General features: G+C 39.6%; 1 protein-coding gene and 1 pseudogene across 1 annotated transcript; one reads left to right on the top strand and one right to left on the bottom strand.

Annotated features, from left to right (window-relative positions):
- The window catches only part of LOC115421684 (CCR4-NOT transcription complex subunit 1-like), a 969,367-nt pseudogene that overhangs the window by 743,766 nt on the left and 206,260 nt on the right, over positions 1-19,341 (bottom strand).
- Positions 1,485-12,227, top strand: LOC115421685 (myosin heavy chain, fast skeletal muscle-like). The gene is made up of 38 exons (XM_030137689.1): positions 1,485-1,691; positions 1,766-1,909; positions 1,993-2,177; positions 2,260-2,371; positions 2,465-2,557; positions 2,646-2,709; positions 2,805-2,903; positions 2,991-3,094; positions 3,181-3,319; positions 3,427-3,545; positions 3,668-3,817; positions 3,898-4,068; positions 4,171-4,471; positions 4,606-4,679; positions 4,770-4,857; positions 4,942-5,059; positions 5,156-5,279; positions 5,686-5,822; positions 5,909-6,164; positions 6,251-6,493; positions 6,894-7,070; positions 7,151-7,296; positions 7,424-7,514; positions 7,614-8,003; positions 8,095-8,221; positions 8,307-8,425; positions 8,512-8,708; positions 8,883-9,066; positions 9,173-9,338; positions 9,452-9,576; positions 10,215-10,523; positions 10,615-10,818; positions 10,918-11,043; positions 11,133-11,303; positions 11,396-11,500; positions 11,593-11,688; positions 11,789-11,920; positions 12,138-12,227. The coding sequence occupies exons 1-38, from the start codon at positions 1,485-1,487 to the stop codon at positions 12,156-12,158; spliced, it is 5,814 nt and encodes a 1,937-aa protein (XP_029993549.1). The 3' UTR covers positions 12,159-12,227.

Below are 19,341 nucleotides of genomic sequence, written 5' to 3' on the forward strand. Positions count from 1 at the left end.
CAAGATGAGCTTTGCTAAAAGAAAAAAAAAAGAAAAGGATAAAAGCAAAAGGATATGTTTGATTTGGGGATATTACATGGAAGTGTAACACATGAATGGACTAATTTCATTCCCTAAAGAGACCTAACCTAATTAATATCACATTTTAATTGCTACTTTTGCATCAAATACAATTTAAAAACATAATTTTCTAAACCACTCTAAAGGTAACTAAGTAGACATTTCTTCCAAATTTAGATCGAGCACAAATATGTCAAAGGCTCCCAGAAGCAGTTGTCATCCTCACCATATTTGGCTGGTTGGCCTGCTTTAACCTTTGCTTTGTAAGCAAACCAGACTGAATATAAGGGGTCCCAGAGGAGCCTCAGACTGTGTGGAAGAAGACCAGTGAAGTTCCTGCCTGTGGTGAGGGTCTCTCTGGGGATTTAACATTACACTTGTTTTTCCGCTTTTTTTCTTGAATTTATACAATTGTAACAGATTTTGAAGTAAAAAGCAAACATACTTTCTGTGTTAAATTGACACAGAGTAAAATTTACATTATTATTATCAACATATTCTATTTGGTCCTTTACTAACTAAATATTTTTTTGTTTGTTTTTTTAAACAGGATTGTGAAATAAAACATTCTTTTCACCCAGAGTACGTGTAAGGTAAGCACAAAGATTTTTTTTTTCTTTAATTTTGATTATTTTTCATTTGATTAAACAGAAGTGAACAGAGTAAACAGGCAGCTGTGATGGCAAAACTGTATGATTGGGAGGTGATGCTGTATAGAGCTGAAGCCCCACCCCTTCCAGTGGGCCCCATAGGACGAAACATTGGAAAAACTACAGACAGCCATCGGTGGAGAATTATGTCACTATTTACAACTTTAAAACATAATGTTATGAGCCAAGAAAGCCACAGTTCGTGGGAAAGATGGTAAATCATCTAGTTTAGTGTCAAAGCAAAAAGGACTGTAAGACATTCATGTTCCCAACACCAGAGGAGCTGATCCCTTGGTATATTTGGTAAATTTCTCCTCAAATTTCAAGAGCAATGTGAAAAAGTATTAAAACAGGTGTAAGTAACGACAAGTTTCTTCACATTGAAGCTGCAGAGACATCTTCAACAAAACTGACCAGATTGTGAAGAGAGACAGGAACGACTCTTCATACTTCCATATTTTCAGTTCCACAAAAAACTCCAACTTCTAGACTTCTAAAAGGATCCTTTAAATAACTAATAATATATATGACAAATATATATGTAAAGGATGAGAGAAGGCAGAGAGGATGAAAAAATGACTTATTTTACAATTTATAATTTTACAGATTATATATATTTTCTAAAGGACTCAGGCCACAAAAGGGAAGGGGCAGAACTTTGGTACTTGTTTGGTATTTGGTCGAGTAAAAAATAAAACTTAACAGTTGAAGACTGTGTTAGATGTACTAAAAATGTATTTTTTTTTTTTGGTCTGGTAGACATAATCCGCCACCATGAGTACGGACGCGGAGATGGCCGTTTACGGCAAGGCCGCCATTTACCTCCGTAAGCCAGAGAAGGAGAGAATTGAGGCTCAGAACAAACCTTTTGATGCCAAGACTGCCTGCTACGTCCCTGATAAAGATGAGCTGTACCTGAAGGCAACAGTTCTCAAGAGGGATGGTGGCAAAGCCACTGTCAAGATTCTGGGAACTGAAGACGTAAGTATCTTACAGTAAAATTAAAAGGGCACTGAAGTTTATTTGTTCTTACTGTGGCGAATGTTCTCTTACAGGAAAGAACAGTTAAAGACGATGAGGTCTCTCCAATGAACCCCCCCAAGTTCGACAAAATTGAGGACATGGCCATGATGACCCACCTCAATGAAGCCTCTGTGCTTTATAACCTCAAAGAGCGTTATGCAGCATGGATGATCTACGTAAGACCATCTCAGTGAATAAGTAAATGGATTCAAAGGGGCAGTACTGGAAAACTCAACTGGACTTGAATTCTGTGTTTCAGACCTACTCTGGCTTGTTCTGCGTCACTGTGAACCCCTACAAGTGGCTCCCAGTGTACGATGCTGAAGTTGTCAGTGCCTACAGAGGCAAGAAGCGTATGGAGGCTCCACCCCACATCTTCTCTGTCTCTGACAATGCTTTCCAGAACATGCTGACAGATAGGGAGAACCAGTCGGTCTTGATCACGTAAGTAACACATTTGCTAACTTTTTTCAGACAATGTAAAATATTGTGTTCAAATTCTTACAAACCTCTTTTTCATGCCCAGTGGAGAGTCTGGTGCTGGAAAGACTGTGAACACGAAACGTGTCATCCAGTACTTTGCAACAATCTCAACATCTCCACAGAAGGCCAAGGACGCAACACCAGGAAAGATGCAGGTATGTCATTACAGCTAAATCCCAGGTTTATTTATTTATTTATGATAAGATGAAGGAGCAGTTGTCTAATAAGAATTCTGAACCAATTTACAGGGCTCACTGGAGGATCAGATTATTGCAGCCAACCCTCTGCTGGAGGCCTATGGTAATGCCAAAACTGTGAGGAACGACAACTCCTCTCGTTTTGTAAGTATGAAGGACTTCAAGATGGTGGAGAATGTTTAATAGTGTTTCTACTGCAATGACATAATAAATGTTACTTTTATCCAAACAGGGTAAATTCATCAGAATCCATTTCGGCACAACTGGTAAACTGTCCAGTGCTGATATTGAGACTTGTAAGTACAACATTTTTATTGTGGTTTTCACACAAAAGATAACCTCTCAAAATGTGGCGTAAATTGGGTTAAACTGGAACATATGAAATCTGCAGATCTGCTGGAGAAGTCTAGAGTGACATTCCAGCTTCCTGATGAGAGAGGCTACCATATCTTCTACCAGATGATGACCAACCACAAGCCTGAGCTGATTGGTGAGCACACTCAGTCACTGTAATGTTTCAAAAGAAGTCGTATTTAGAAGAATTACTGACTTCTTATAAACGTTCTTTGGTTGTCAGATATGGCACTCATCACAACAAACCCCTACGACTTCCCCATGATCAGCATGGGTCAAATCACTGTGGCCAGTATTGATGACAAAGTTGAGCTGGAAGCCACTGATGTGAGTCATCCATTTTGTCAAAGTCCCTCTTTACTGTATGATTCAATGGTCCTTATCCTTGGTATGAAAACCTCTTTTGAACACAGAATGCTATTGATATCCTGGGCTTCACTGGTGAGGAGAAGGTGAGCATCTACAAACTGACTGGTGCTGTTATTCACCATGGTAACATGAAGTTCAAGCAGAAGCAGCGTGAGGAGCAGGCTGAGCCAGATGGCACAGAGGGTGAGTCCAAATGATTATGCATTACAACATTTGTGGGTAAAATTCATGACATTCAATTTTTTTGCTATGTATTAGAACTAACATTCATTACTACACACTACATTCAGATGCTGACAAGGTTGCTTACCTGCTGGGCCTGAACTCTGCTGACATGCTGAAGGCTTTGTGCTATCCCAGAGTCAAGGTCGGAAATGAGTTTGTCACCAAGGGACAGACTGTTCCTCAGGTAAGAAACACCTTGTATGTAAACAAGTCATGTTGGATATATGGGAAGAACATGCACACTGTGCCCAAACAAGAGTTGTATTGTATCCCATGATCACCAAATATCTATGATATGTTTTTCAGGTGCTGAACTCTGTGACTGCTCTGGCCAAGTCTATTTATGAAAGGATGTTCTTGTGGATGGTCGTCCGTATCAACCAGATGCTGGACACTAAACAAGCCAGGAACTTCTTCATTGGTGTCTTGGATATTGCTGGATTTGAGATCTTTGACGTAAGTTTCCGTCCTTACAAGTCGGCATCAGTGTCTCTTATACCTTGTGTGAAATTTTATTGGTTAATTTCCTTCTACAGTTCAACACCTTGGAGCAGCTGTGCATCAACTTCACTAATGAGAAGCTGCAGCAGTTCTTCAACCACCACATGTTCGTCCTGGAGCAAGAGGAGTACAAGAAGGAGGGTATTATCTGGGAGTTCATTGACTTCGGTATGGACTTGGCTGCCTGTATTGAGCTGATTGAAAAGGTAGGTATTTAGTTTCTGACCATAGATGACTGTTGTTTGTATGAAATCATCCACTAAACACTGGTTTATTTATATACGGGTTTTCTTTGTATTTTTATCCAGCCCATGGGCATCTTCTCCATCCTTGAAGAGGAGTGCATGTTCCCCAAGGCTACAGACACATCCTTTAAGAACAAGCTGTATGACCAGCATCTTGGCAAATGCAAAGCATTTGAGAAGCCAAAGCCTGCCAAGGGCAAGGTTGAGGCCCACTTCTCACTGGTGCACTATGCTGGTACTGTGGACTACAACATCGCTGGCTGGCTGGACAAGAACAAGGACCCACTGAACGAGTCTGTTCTGCAGCTTTACCAGAAGTCTTCTATGAAACTGCTGGCTGTGCTGTATCCCCCTGTTGTTGAGGGTATGATATTAAGTAGAGAAAAGTTAAACAAATGCTCAATGATGTCTGTGTTTATTTTGAATCAACTTCATGTGTTTGAAAAATGTTTTATCCCACTAATACCTTGTGTTCACTTTAAAAACCAACTAAAAAAGAGGCCGGTGGCGGCGGCAAGAAGGGAGGCAAGAAGAAGGGTGGTTCCATGCAGACTGTGTCTTCACAGTTCAGGGTGAGCTGTAACAGACATATTAATTCTCAGTTGAGATTGAAGTGATATTTGCTCCTTTTCATGACAAATGGTCTTAACTTGGGTTCACAGGAGAACTTGGGCAAACTGATGACCAACTTGAGGAGCACCCATCCTCACTTTGTGCGTTGCCTGATTCCCAATGAGTCCAAGACTCCAGGTACAGAGAGAGAGACTTTTAGGAGTCTAATGGATGAAGATGAGAATAATTGGAATAGTTTTAAGGGGATTCATTTTGTTTCAGGTTTGATGGAGAACTTCCTGGTCATCCACCAGCTCAGGTGTAACGGTGTGCTGGAGGGTATCAGAATCTGCAGAAAAGGTTTCCCCAGCAGAATCCTCTACGGTGACTTCAAGCAAAGGTAAAACTGAATGCATTCTCAAAAAATGTATTCAGATTATTCTACACTGTTCTTCACATTTGCTTACATTTACTAATGAATGTTTCAAATAAAAAGATACAAGGTACTGAATGCCAGCGTCATCCCAGAGGGTCAGTTCATTGACAACAAGAAAGCCTCAGAGAAACTGTTGGGATCAATTGATGTGGATCATGATCAGTACAGATTTGGACACACCAAGGTAAATAAGCAAAATTTTGTGTTGTAAATGTAAAGGTAATGATCTTTTTTGACAGTATTTAGATGTTTCTTTTAAATCACTGAGGTCCCCAAATTCATTCTTCCTATGATTAAAAAGTTTAATAAAATTGGGGGACATAAATTTTAATTCAGCTGATTCAAAAGGACTTAGAAGTTGTTGTGTCTTGATGTGACTTCAGATGCAAGTCAAAACGGTGATTTACATTTAAAAAAAGCATTATTAGAGGGTAGGGGACTTTACAAACGCACTGAGCAGAAAGTCCAAGGTTTGATACCTAGATGGCCAGACCTTTGCTGTATGTCATTCCATTACTGTTCTCTCCAAATATTCCTGTCTTTATTTCATTTGTCACATACATGTTCTAAGTTATTTCTCATTCAATCAGGTGTTCTTCAAAGCTGGTCTGCTGGGTACCCTTGAGGAGATGAGAGATGACAAACTTGCAGCTCTGGTCACCATGACTCAGGCTCTCTGCCGTGCTTACCTCATGAGGACAGAGTTTGTGAAGATGACGGCCAGAAGGTAGGTTTAAAAAATTGAATTAAAAAATTACTGACTATGAAAATCATCTAATGAAATACTTCACAACATGAACTTCTTTTCTATAGGGATGCCATCTACACCATCCAGTACAATGTCCGCTCATTCATGAATGTCAAACACTGGCCATGGATGAAGGTGTACTACAAGATCAAGCCTCTTCTGAAGAGTGCTGAAACTGAGAAGGAGCTGGCCCAGATGAAAGAGAACTATGAAAAGATGACAACAGACTTGGCTGCTGCTCTGGCCAAGAAGAAGGAACTGGAAGAGAAGATGGTGTCTCTTATTCAGGAGAAGAACGATCTGCAGCTGCAAGTAGCATCTGTAAGTGCACCATGGAAGACCACGTCTTTCTTGCATGATTTCTCTACAGTGTTGCAATGCTGACATGTATATTTAACATGATTTAGGAATCTGAGAATCTCAATGATGCTGAGGAGAGGTGTGAGGGACTCATTAAGAGTAAGATTCAGCTGGAGGCCAAACTCAAAGAGACTACTGAGAGACTGGAGGATGAAGAGGAAATCAATGCTGAGCTTACTGCCAAGAAGAGGAAGTTGGAAGATGAATGCTCTGAGCTCAAGAAGGACATTGATGACCTGGAGCTCACCTTGGCTAAAGTGGAGAAGGAGAAACATGCCACTGAGAACAAGGTTTGAACATACTCATCTACAGACTGAGAACATAATAATAATAATAATACATTTTATTTATAAGCGCCTTTCAAGACACCCAAGGACACTGTACAACAAGATAAAACAAACAATCCATAAAATACAAAGAAATAAACAGATTAAAACAAATAATTACTACATATAGAAATGAAGTAGTAGAATGGAGATTAGAGCTTATGGGGGGTAGGCTATTCTGAAAAGGTGAGTTTTGAGTCTGGATTTGAATGTGGGGAGAGACTCACAGTTACGGATGGATAGTGGGAGGGAGTTCCAGAGCTGAGGAGCAGAGTGGCTGAAGGCTCGGCCTCCCATGGTGCTGAACATACTGGAAAAGGACAAGAATCACCATGTCATGACAATGCTGCTCTTCCAAACACAGGTGAAGAACCTGACTGAGGAGATGGCCTCTCAGGATGAGAGTATTGCCAAGCTGACCAAGGAGAAGAAAGCCCTCCAGGAGGCTCATCAGCAAACTCTTGATGACCTGCAGGCTGAGGAGGACAAAGTCAACACTCTGACCAAGGCCAAGACCAAGCTTGAGCAGCAAGTTGATGATGTAAGTATCAAATTCACTTCAAACTGGAACAAAGACATTCTTTTAGAGTTTGATAGTTAAACATTTGTTCATCTGTGCAGCTTGAGGGATCACTGGAACAAGAGAAGAAGCTGCGCATGGACCTGGAGAGAGCCAAGAGGAAGCTTGAGGGTGACCTGAAACTGGCTCAGGAGTCCATCATGGATCTTGAGAATGATAAGCAGCAGTCAGAGGAGAAACTGAAGAAGTAATGAAACTACTACTATACTAACTGTTCATTGCTAATATTTCTATTTAGGGAACAACATCTTGAAGATTCCAGGTCTATAACTGGGAAGTTTTATCACAGCTGTTGCCTTTGCTCATTTTCACAGGAAAGACTTTGAAATCAGCCAGCTCCTCAGCAAGATTGAGGATGAACAGTCAATGGGGGCTCAGCTTCAGAAGAAGATCAAGGAGCTTCAGGTGACGTATATGATGTGTTATACAAAGTTCTAGTCTATTGCATAGACGAGGTGTTTTTGAAAGCAAAACTGTTTCCTGTTAATCATCCTTCATCTACAGGCCCGTATTGAGGAGCTGGAGGAGGAGATCGAGGCTGAGCGTGCTGCTCGTGCCAAGGTTGAGAAGCAGAGAGCTGACCTCTCCAGGGAACTTGAGGAGATCAGTGAGAGGTTGGAGGAGGCTGGTGGTGCCACTGCTGCTCAGATTGAAATGAACAAGAAGCGCGAGGCTGAATTCCAGAAGCTCCGCCGTGATCTTGAGGAGTCCACCCTTCAGCATGAGGCCACTGCTGCTGCTCTGCGCAAGAAGCAGGCCGACAGCGTTGCCGAGCTGGGAGAGCAGATCGACAACCTCCAGCGTGTCAAGCAGAAGCTGGAGAAGGAAAAGAGTGAATACAAGATGGAGATTGATGACCTCTCAAGCAACATGGAGGCTGTTGCCAAAGCAAAGGTACATAATGCTTCAAATTGTTTTAAGTTGAAATGTTTTGCACAAAACTAAATGAGTGACGTCAGTTATGCTAACCCCTTTCACTCTTCAGGGAAATCTGGAAAAGATGTGCCGTACTCTTGAGGACCAACTTAGTGAACTGAAGACCAAGAATGATGAAAACGTCCGTCAAAACAATGACCTAGGTGCACAGAAAGCACGTCTCCTGACAGAAAATGGTACGTTGAAGTTGTCTGTGAAAATAGAATACAGATATTCTATAACTGATCAGAAACTGATGGATCATGATATCTTTAACCCAAGGTGAATTTGGCCGTCAAATTGAGGAGAAAGAAGCTCTGGTATCTCAGCTGACCAGAGGCAAACAGGCCTTCACACAGCAGATTGAGGAGCTCAAGAGACAGATTGAGGAGGAAGTTAAGGTAAACAAACATGAACAAATGGATGCTAATACCATGCTCAAGTGTTATTCATCATTTTAAGCACTTAACACTTTTTCTTTTCACAGGCAAAGAATGCTCTTGCCCATGCAGTTCAGTCAGCCCGCCATGACTGCGATCTGCTGAGGGAGCAGTTTGAGGAGGAGCAGGAGGCCAAGGCTGAGCTGCAGCGTGGAATGTCTAAGGCAAACGGTGAGGTGGCTCAGTGGAGAACTAAGTATGAAACTGATGCCATCCAGCGCACTGAGGAGCTTGAGGAGGCAAAGTGAGTAAAATTTGACCACTCAATGGCTTGTTCAGAAGATCAGCATAAAACTGCGAACTGCAGAATAATACTATTTTTTAAAAGGATGAAAATGATAAGCCTCTAAAATAATAAACCTCCTTTTATTTCTGATGACAAGTGAATATTCACCTACATCAAATTGCATGTTAACAGGAAAAAGCTTGCCCAGCGCCTTCAGGAGGCTGAGGAACAGATTGAGGCAGTGAATTCCAAGTGTGCTTCTCTGGAGAAAACCAAACAGAGGCTCCAGAGTGAAGTGGAGGACCTCATGATTGATGTGGAGAGAGCTAATGGCCTGGCCGCCAACCTGGACAAGAAGCAGAGGAACTTTGACAAGGTACAAGAAATTTATTTTTGCTTTTGGCCAGGCTATATAAACAATCAGAAACATATGTGTTCCCATTGTTCAATACTTGGAGTAAAATATTCAACATGTAATTCAGGTGTTGGCAGAGTGGAAGCAGAAGTATGAGGAGGGTCAGGCAGAGCTGGAGGGAGCTCAGAAGGAGGCTCGTACTCTTGGCACTGAGCTCTTCAAGATGAAGAACTCCTATGAGGAAGCTCTGGATCAGCTGGAGACTATGAAGCGTGAAAACAAGAACCTGCAGCGTGAGTTTGGAACACATTATTGAACAGTTTGATAGCATAATACACATAAGGGGATAATTTTTGTTTGTGTTGAATTCTAATATTATGACACATTCAAACACATTTCTTTGTAGAGGAGATCTCAGATCTGACAGAACAGATTGGTGAGACTGGCAAGAGCATCCATGAACTGGAGAAGGCCAAGAAGCAGGTGGAGACTGAGAAGTCTGAGATCCAGACAGCTCTTGAGGAAGCTGAGGTGAGATTTATTAACTTGGACAACTATATGATATGCGGTTGCTGTATCGGTCAGTCGTGGTGAAGAAGGAGCTGAGCCAAAAAGCGAAGCTCTCGATTTACCAGTCAGTCTACGTTCCTACCTTCATCTATGGTCGTGAGCTATGGGTCTTGACCGAAAGGATACAAGCAGTCGAAATGAGTTTCCTCCGTAGGGTGGCTGGGTGCACCCTTAGGGATAGGGTGAGGAGCTCAGTGACCAGGTAGGAGCTCAGAGTAGAGCCGCTGCTCCTCCACGTTGAGAGGGGCCAGCTGAGGTGGCTCGGGCATCTGTTTTGGATGCCTCCTGGACGCCTCCCTGGGGAGGTGTTCTGGGCATGTCCCGCCGGGAGGAGGCCTTGGGGAAGACCTAGGACACACTGGAGAGACTATGTCTCTTGGATGACCTGGGAACGCCTCGGGGTCCCCCCTGAAGAACTGGAGGAGGTGTCTGAGGAGAGGAAAGTCTGGGCATCCCTGCTTAGACTGTTGCCCCCACGACCCGGTTCTCCAAGCGGAAGACAATGGATGGATGGATGGATGGATGGACAACTATATGATATAGACAACTTTGTACTATAAAGCTCTGAAAATTTACATCTTATGCCTCGATATGTTTAGGGAACTCTGGAACATGAAGAGTCTAAGATCCTGCGTGTCCAGTTGGAGCTCAACCAGATTAAGGGTGAGGTGGACAGGAAGCTGGCAGAGAAAGATGAAGAGATGGAGCAGATCAAGAGGAACAGCCAGAGGGTGATTGACTCCATGCAGAGCACTCTGGACTCTGAGGTCAGGAGCAGGAATGATGCCCTGAGAATCAAGAAGAAGATGGAGGGAGATCTCAACGAGATGGAGATTCAGTTGAGCCACGCCAATCGCCAGGCTGCTGAGTCCCAGAAGCAGCTGAGGAATGTGCAGGCACAGCTCAAGGTATAATGACAATCAATGTGGTTATGAAGACTTGGATTAATGAAGTCACATTCTTATATGTACATAAACCTCTTTACTTGCTTTCAACCAGGATGCCCAACTGCACCTTGATGATGCTGTCAGAGCACAGGATGACCTCAAGGAACAAGCTGCCATGGTGGATCGTAGAAATGGTCTCATGGTTTCAGAAATTGAGGAGCTGAGGGCTGCTCTGGAGCAGACAGAGAGAGGCCGCAAGGTCGCTGAACAGGAGCTGGTTGATGCCAGTGAGCGTGTTGGACTTCTGCACTCTCAGGTATAATGTGACAGCAATTTTTACATGTTGACTATATTAATGTAACAAGACTATATCAGATATGTGACTTACACCAACTATATTTTCAATACTCAACAGAACACCAGCCTGCTGAACACTAAGAAGAAGCTTGAGGCTGACCTGGTTCAGATCCAGAGTGAAGTAGATGACACCATTCAGGAAGCCAGGAATGCTGAGGATAAGGCCAAGAAGGCCATCACTGATGTATGTTCTAATTTGACTTGCTGTCCATCATTTATGCATGATCAATTTTCATGACCTTTTTGGATAACATTTAATTTTGCGTTTTGTAGGCCGCCATGATGGCTGAGGAGCTGAAGAAGGAGCAGGACACTAGCGCTCATCTGGAGAGGATGAAGAAGAACCTGGAGGTTGCTGTGAAGGACCTGCAGCACCGTCTGGATGAGGCTGAGAACTTGGCCATGAAGGGTGGCAAGAAGCAGCTGCAGAAACTGGAATCCAGGGTAAGAAAATGATGTAAAAATGTTGTGAAGCGTACTAAAATTAAAATATGTACTTTAACTTTTAACCCCAAAATTTCATTATTATTCTGCAGGTCCGTGAGCTGGAGACAGAGGTTGAGGCTGAACAGAGACGTGGAGCAGATGCTGTTAAGGGTGTCCGCAAATACGAGAGGAGAGTCAAGGAGCTCACCTACCAGGTATGTGTAACCTTTAGAATATAACATGTATGAATCAACCAAGACCTTATGCAGTAATATGCAAATATAAACCTGTTTAATTTGGATGACAGACTGAGGAGGATAAGAAAAATATGGCTAGGCTCCAGGATCTGGTTGACAAGCTGCAGCTGAAGGTGAAGGCCTACAAGAGGCAGGCTGAGGAAGCGGTACGTGCATTTGACTACGAGGACTCAAAAATGACACTTTGACTATAGATACACCTACAGGTTGTGTAGAATGTTAATATTCTAATGTTCTGGATCACAGGAGGAGCAGGCCAATGTTCATCTGTCCAAGTGCAGGAAGATTCAGCATGAGCTGGAGGAAGCTGAGGAACGTGCTGACATTGCTGAGTCCCAGGTCAACAAGCTGAGAGCCAAGAGCCGGGACTCTGGCAAGGTAAATGCCTGTGTTTGATTTAAAATATCAAGTTATGTCACTGTTGGTCTAGACAATTGGCAGTGATTATACTATACTCACAGTTCTATAGGATTTTTAACAGCTTTTCATAATTATTACTTAATAAGAATACATTTTAAAACTGTATTTAAAAAATTTCCAAAGTCTCTTTTTAATTCTTCTGAACTCATAAAAACCATTTATCTGCTTCTTACAGGGAAAAGAAGCTGCTGAGTAAAGTACGCTGAATGTTGGTCATACATGATGAATGAATGAAACAATAAACAGCAAAGCTGTTCAGCCCTTACAATGATGTCTGTATTCCTTTCATGTCTTAACCTTTTCATGCATGAATTCTGAAGAAAAGTACCTGGAGTTTTTTTTTTAGATTGATTTTATTCTCAAAATTAGGCTAAAGTTGAAATGCATTTTGAACTTTTTAAAAATATAGTTTTCTTAAGAAGATATTTAACCTCCTCAGACTCAGGAAAGGACAAGTTTGGGCTTCTTTTAACTTAATAATTGCTGATATTGGAAACATCATGATGCAACAGTTAGTTCAGATGCACTTTTTTTTTTTTTTTTATGGAATGTCCTGTGCAGTGTACAGTTTTGTTTTGTTTTGTTTTTTTTTAATAAATCCCTGAACCTCTTGTCCAATGGTGGACAGTAAACCCATGTGTGGGTCTGAGGAGGTTCACTGTCCACATTCTCCAGCTCAGATGATCCTTTAGTTCATTGTCTGTCTGAGGGTCTACACAGACTGCCCCCATGTGGTTTGGACTATATTACCTTTAGAACCCTTTAGACAGTCAGTTCAGCTGTGTCCACTCATGTGGACATCATGCATGAAAGGGTTAAGGTCCAAATATAACATAACTTTTAAGTCAGTGGAGCACCTACATGGTCCTGGGAAAAATGCATTAGGTTTCAGCTTGCAGAAAAAAACAAAAATAAAACTATTCTGGAATGTATTCCAGCATGCCATTCAAATACAAAGGAATGAATTACCTCTAAATGATCATTCGAAATAACAAATCAAAATTCATTTTAAAATGCATTTTTCATTACCTAGAGGTGTGCTGTGGCCTTATTTTGAAGTATCTTTTAAATTAATTTTATCTTACACAATAAAAAAAAAAGATACAAAAACAGAAACAAAAATCTAAATAAGAGTTGTGCAAATGAGACCAAAAACCCAGAGAGGATTAAAAAATGTTCTCACACCTAAATCAGCATAAACAACGAGACAATAACGTAAGAAGATACCAGTAAACAAATACATAAATACGTAGGTATCAATAAATAAAAGAGAATTAAAACAGACTATAAGATAAAATATGTCTGAATCAATCTCCTTTGTCATCACATAAGCTCTTACAGCTCATTACATTCTTAGGTCACTCCATTAGGTGATCATTTCAGTTGACCATTTTCACAAGTCATTTTAAGGACTCTGAAGACTAATGCCTGTGACATTTAAAGATTGTATTGGCCAACAACCAGAATATGGTTGACATTTAAGTGCAGTGTGTGTGGAGCCAAACATGGACTGGAAGCTATGTCTGCAGAGTCAGGGGAAGTGTTAATAGCTTGACATTTGAGTGTGAATACCACACACATATCTCTTACATATAACCACAAGTAGGATTAACATAGTTTTCATCTTTTATTTGCTTCTAAATAACATCCTATTTGTTCTCCTGTAAACAATTACTTAAATCACTTCAGAAAGTGCTGCCTCTCTCTTATGTAGATTTAGAAATGACCGTTTCTGAATCACATTATTAAATCATTAACCCATAAAGACCCAGTACTGTTTTTGTGGCAGTTCCCTAATGATTTTTTCTCTATATTTAGTGTTTCATCACCATTTATTGTCATATTATCCTTTTTTATTTAGAGTTTTTTTCAGTGTAAATCCTGTCTTTTCCTATATTTAATCAGCTGATCATGTAGATGTCCATTAAAGCTCAGAGTAAATTCACAGGTTCTTCTATCAGAAACAGATCAAACTGAATAAACAGTGTCTTTTTCAGTCCAATCTGTCATTAACTGAACATAAATCCAGTGTGCCCATCCACCGGCACTGATCCAACTCCATGGGATTGACTGGTGAATCAATGTTGGAGAAGATGACTGTGTTTCCACGGTAACTACGGAGCCTCTGAACGTCCAAATATGGTCATAATTGATGACCATGAAAAGATGAAGAACTGTATTTTACACCAATTATTGACATGGATTGATAGGATTAGTGGATCAACAGGAATTAAACAGTTTAGATCAGTAGACGGTCTTGGTCACCAGTGACTGTTTGAGTCTGTAAGGATTATGAAACAGGATTATGACTATAATTTGCCTATTTTAAGTAAGGATTATCACAGAATTTAAAAAGCTGCCTTTGATGGTCAAAATATGAAACATAAGATGTGCCACTCACACACTAGCAACAAATGTGACTGTCATGTAAGCGCCACCTGTCATCCATACCACATTTGGATCACATTCCCACATTTAACTTGTGCCGTGTAAGCATAACACACCGGACACTAGTATTCCAGTTTAAGACCGTGAAAATGGTTCAAGTCTCATGGAGCTCATGTTTGGGACATACCACTGTCATTATTGCTTTATGAGTAATATGTTGTATATTATATGTAAGAATCTTACATTTATATTGATGAAGGGGTCAGATCCAGTGGTGCCACGGGGACACATGTCCTGTCCAGTAGTGTCTGTGTTTAAACTAATTAACTGATTTCCATGTTTAACGCATGTATGAATAGGTCTGAGTCAGTACTGTCACATGACATATGGGACAACTGACACAAATAACATTTAAGGGTAAAAATACTGAAATTCCTGCTGCGTGACATGGGGACTGAAAATGAAAATCATTTTATTAACTTTATTCAAATGTCCAAAACATGCTGTTCTCATCATAAATGGATCCGAAATGAAACACAGGGTTTAGCTCTGATGATAAACTACAACTGGGATCAATATTGGATCAGAATGTGGAAATGATCAGTTTGGATGAACATAGATCTGTTGGGACCCGGGGACAGCAGTTTGGACCTTTGTTCAGTATCACAATAAAAGACTGACTGGAACTAAAACACTACAAATATGATCCTAAACTGTTATTGAACAGACATATTACAACTGAAATGATAAATACAGATAATAGCAGAGAATATTTGACTGATAATTGGATTGAACAGAACCTTTGAATATTCATGTACTGCTGAAGAATTAGTTCAACAGATTCACAGACTGAAAATATCACTGATACAAGAACAAATATTATTATTAAAGTTAAAAGTGCATTTACATATATGAGTCTGAACAAATATTATTATTAAAGTTAACAGTGCATTTACATATTTTAGTTCTTTTTAGGTTTCATTTTATATGGATTATATCTTTTTTTTTTCCTACAAGTGATATTTAAATTTTGTAAACAGTTCTTAAGCTAAAAAATGAGCCTATTTGAGAAATGATCGGTGAAACTTTAATTTTTGACAATGACGTTCACTTTCACTTGGCCTGAAGGTATTTTTTTTATTAATTTTTGTTCCTGCTTGTTTGTTTGTTTGTTTGTTAACCCTCTAGCAGCAAAGACTATTGGCTGAATTCATACCAAATTGGATTTATAGATTGCCAGTGACCCAGAAAATATGTGATTACATTTTTTAAAAATCTTCCCATTTACTTATAATGGGTAACATATGTGTGAGGGGCGGGGTTTGTTGTGCCTGGCACCACTTGTTTAGCATTAATTTCAAGTAACTTTTAAGCCTGTATATCTAGTGTAGATAAAGCACCAAATGCACCACACAACTCCAAAGTGTAGGAAAGAAAATGTAGGTAATAAGATATTATAGATTAGATGTTGAAAGTTAAATACTGTAAAATGGAGGTTGACACATTAAGAGGAAGCATATGATGAACAAAGACACAACTAACCTCAGAGATCCTTCCTGCTTCTACAAACTGTCAAAATGTTCAAACATTTGATAAAATAAAAGCCATAAATCAAATTTTGGAATGTTTACTAAAATTAAAAAACTAAAAACCTATTCATAACTTCCACCTAGAATCTGTGTTTAGTATTTAACCAAGGAAGGAAGGTTTCAGAAATTTGTTTTTTGGGTGTAATAGTGGACGATAAATTAACGTGGAAGCCACATATTGCTTACGTAGAAAAAAAAAAATAAAGGTGTCTAAAAATATTTCTGTATTGAGTAAAGCAAAATATGTGTTGGATTATAAAGCAATGAGAATTTGATATTGTTGACTTATTCTGCCATATTTGAGTTATTGTATTGAAATATGGGCAAACACATATATGAGGAACACAAAGGCACTGTTTTTATTACAAAAAAGAGCAATAAGAATCATGTATAATGTTAATTTCAGGGAACATACGAATGAGTTGTTTATTAAATCAGGACTGTTTCAGTTTTACAGAGTTAGCTGAATTAAAGACATCGTTGATTGTGTTTAGAGCGAGAAACTGACTTCTGCTGCAAATTCGCGAGATTATTTGTTTTAGTATGACAGGATGAAGAACACAGAAGGAGGTTTAATTTTAAACAGCAAAGGGTTCGGACTAATGTGAAGAAAATGTGTGTTTGTGTTGTGGGTGTCAGAGTGTGGAGTTCTTTGGCAATGGAAGAGAAGAGCTGTACAAATATTTTTCAGTTTAACAGGTTATATAAGGAAAGAATAGAGAAGCTTTATAAAAGCATGAAATGAAATAATTTAACTTATGGATGTTGGATTTGTTTTATTTTCATTGACTATCATGTAAACTGTTTACTGTAATAGCTGTAACGGCAACCTATCTGATGGAAGCAGGTGTTTGAAGAAAGGGGCAGGTATTAGAAGTTTTCTTCATCCTGCTCCTTTACAATCATTTAGATTAGAATGAATGAATAAATGAAATGAAAATAAAATTAAAAAGAAAAAAGCTTAATTTATATAACTTGAAACATGATATAAGTTAAGCTTATATCACTTCCAATGACTTGGAACTGATATAAGCTTAACTTATATCATTTGAAACCTGGAGATGCTGTATTACTTGGAATTGTCCCGCCCACTTCAAGTTGCTGTGTCAACTTGGAGATGGCTGAGTTCCAGAGATATATATATAGATATAAATAAGGTACTTCCTGAATGGCACATTGAAAATATTCATGAGCGTAAACATAGTTTAGTGAGTGTGCATCCTTTTAAGTACAATGCAATCACAATAACTAAGGACTACAAAATAGATATACACAGAGAAGTAAATCCCAACCATGAGTGCAGAAGCAGTCACTCAACAGGTGGCAGAGACGGATGGTTTCTGGAAATAGAGTGTTAATTGTTTTGGCAGCAGGTGGTGGGAGTCAAAGTCCAGGGCATTTAGGTTAACACACACTGTATAGATCTGAAGTGATCCATAAAGTAAAGTATTTACATCAGAATAGTGTTGACATGGAAGAAAATAAACCGGACCTGGTTGACCTTGTTAAGATTAACAATAATGGAGATTAAACTATTTTCATTGTACACACAATGACAATAAAGACTATTCTATTCTATTCTATTCTATTCTATTCTATTCTATTCTATTCTATTCTATTCTACAGAGTTAGAAAACAGTAGATTGTAGGAAGAATAAATTAATTTAAAGTTGTATTTGTTCTCCTTTATAAAAATGCAGTGCCTATTACTTCTTACCTCTTAAAGACGCTGTTGCCAGGGACCTGCTGCATTTCCTGGGTGGGTCTAAGACAGGGGTGGTCCACCCACGGCTCTGGAGCTGCATGTGGCTCAGTCATCCCTCTGCTGCACAAAATAAATAATGAGTATTTAATTTATATCAATTTTATTTTAGTTCCTTAGTTTATAAAATGTAATTCTAAATTTGGTGATCTTGTAACAGTACAATAAAATATGTTTAATCTTTTGTTGCTCAATAAAAAAAATGGCAAAAGGTTTAAACGGTTTGAAGGTCTGAAATGCTGAACAGTTGATCTTGAAGATGCTGTTGTTGATGATGTTCTTGTTCAGAATTACAAACGAAGTGAGACTGAAAACCTCCCCAAACTTGTGTTTGAAACATTGAATGCCACCCCCGACACTTATGAACATGAACAAGAGGTTGAGGAGCTAAAATGATATTAAGCAGGTAAAATACATGTTTCAATTGGCTGTTATTTTGTGAAATATATTTGACATTGTTCAGTGAAACGGTCCTTTTTATTCAGGTTGACAGCTGACTGCACACTCCAGTACATGTGATAAAAGGACGACACATAGAAACAGATGGCGGTTTGGATTTGCATGTTTGTTTTGCTGCAGGTGGATAGTTTAAATTCAGCTTTTTATTTCATAAATACTGTACAAGGAGGACTCAAATAGACATTGAGTATTTCATTTGAAAGTAACCTTCAACTCAGCGTCTTTTTTTCAAAATGTTCAAAATGTTTTTATTGAATGCAGAAATAAAATTTGGTTTTCTCCACAGCAGTTCATTGATTTCATAAATGCAACATGCTATGATTTTTTAATGCACAGCATAAAGGTAAAAAAAATTATATATGCAGTGTTATGTTCGTTTTAGTTGTCATAAGGGTTTTGTGGCTACCGGTGTTTTCTTTTCTGTAAGTCTAAATGGATCTTTGAATTTTCAAGGTTTTCAACCCCTGGTGTAAGTTGTGTGCCTCTGTTAGGATGTCACATTTGTAAAATTAGAAATGTCTGGATTTGCAGGGATGAGCACCAGCTGAGAAAAGGTGTGTGCTCCTGTACAGTGCAGAGTAAGCAAATGTACATGGGAAGCAGGGAACAGGTCAGGTCAAGCAGAGTTGGACAGAAGTCTTCAAATGTTCACCTGGACCTTTGTGGCCCAAAGGGAAAGGTCAGTGTCAAAAGGACCTCATGTTTTTCCATCCATATGTTCGGCGGGCCTTGGGGGAATTTCTGCAAATCTGGCAAAAACATTCACTCACTCTGGATGATTAGATTAGATGAGATGAGATGAGATTAGATTAGATTAGAGATGCACAATAACTATCGGCACTGATAAATATCAGTTCGATATTGAAAAAAATGACGCCATTCAGATAATTCCGATCGGTGAAAATAAAGTTTTCACTGATAAATCCAGCCCATAATAATAAATCTAAATTGCTTAGATTTGGTGCATTTCATCAGTACACAGTGCACGTTGTTGCCTGGCAATTGCCATAAAAACCAAGAAGAAGAAGAAACAGAAGAAGTAGAGGTGTGGATCAATCCAGACCCAGAGGAAGATCCAGACCCGGAGGAAGATCCAGACCCAGAGAAAGATCCAGACCCAGAGGAAGATCCAGACTCATGAGGAAGATCCCAGAGGAAGATCCAGACCCAGAAGAAGATCC

Source organism: Sphaeramia orbicularis, chromosome 6 (genome assembly GCF_902148855.1).
Source record: "Sphaeramia orbicularis chromosome 6, fSphaOr1.1, whole genome shotgun sequence".
In the NCBI taxonomy this organism is placed as follows: Eukaryota; Metazoa; Chordata; class Actinopteri; order Kurtiformes; family Apogonidae; genus Sphaeramia; species Sphaeramia orbicularis.

Excerpts from the sequence above, each read along its gene's own strand:
- LOC115421685 (XM_030137689.1), top strand. The coding sequence starts at position 1,485 with ATGAGTACGGACGCGGAGATGGCCGTTTACGGCAAGGCCGCCATTTAC. Across the intron at positions 2,178-2,259 it reads AACCAGTCGGTCTTGATCAC|TGGAGAGTCTGGTGCTGGAA; the intron begins GTAAGTAACACA and ends TTTCATGCCCAG. Across the intron at positions 9,339-9,451 it reads TGAAAACAAGAACCTGCAGC|AGGAGATCTCAGATCTGACA; the intron begins GTGAGTTTGGAA and ends ATTTCTTTGTAG.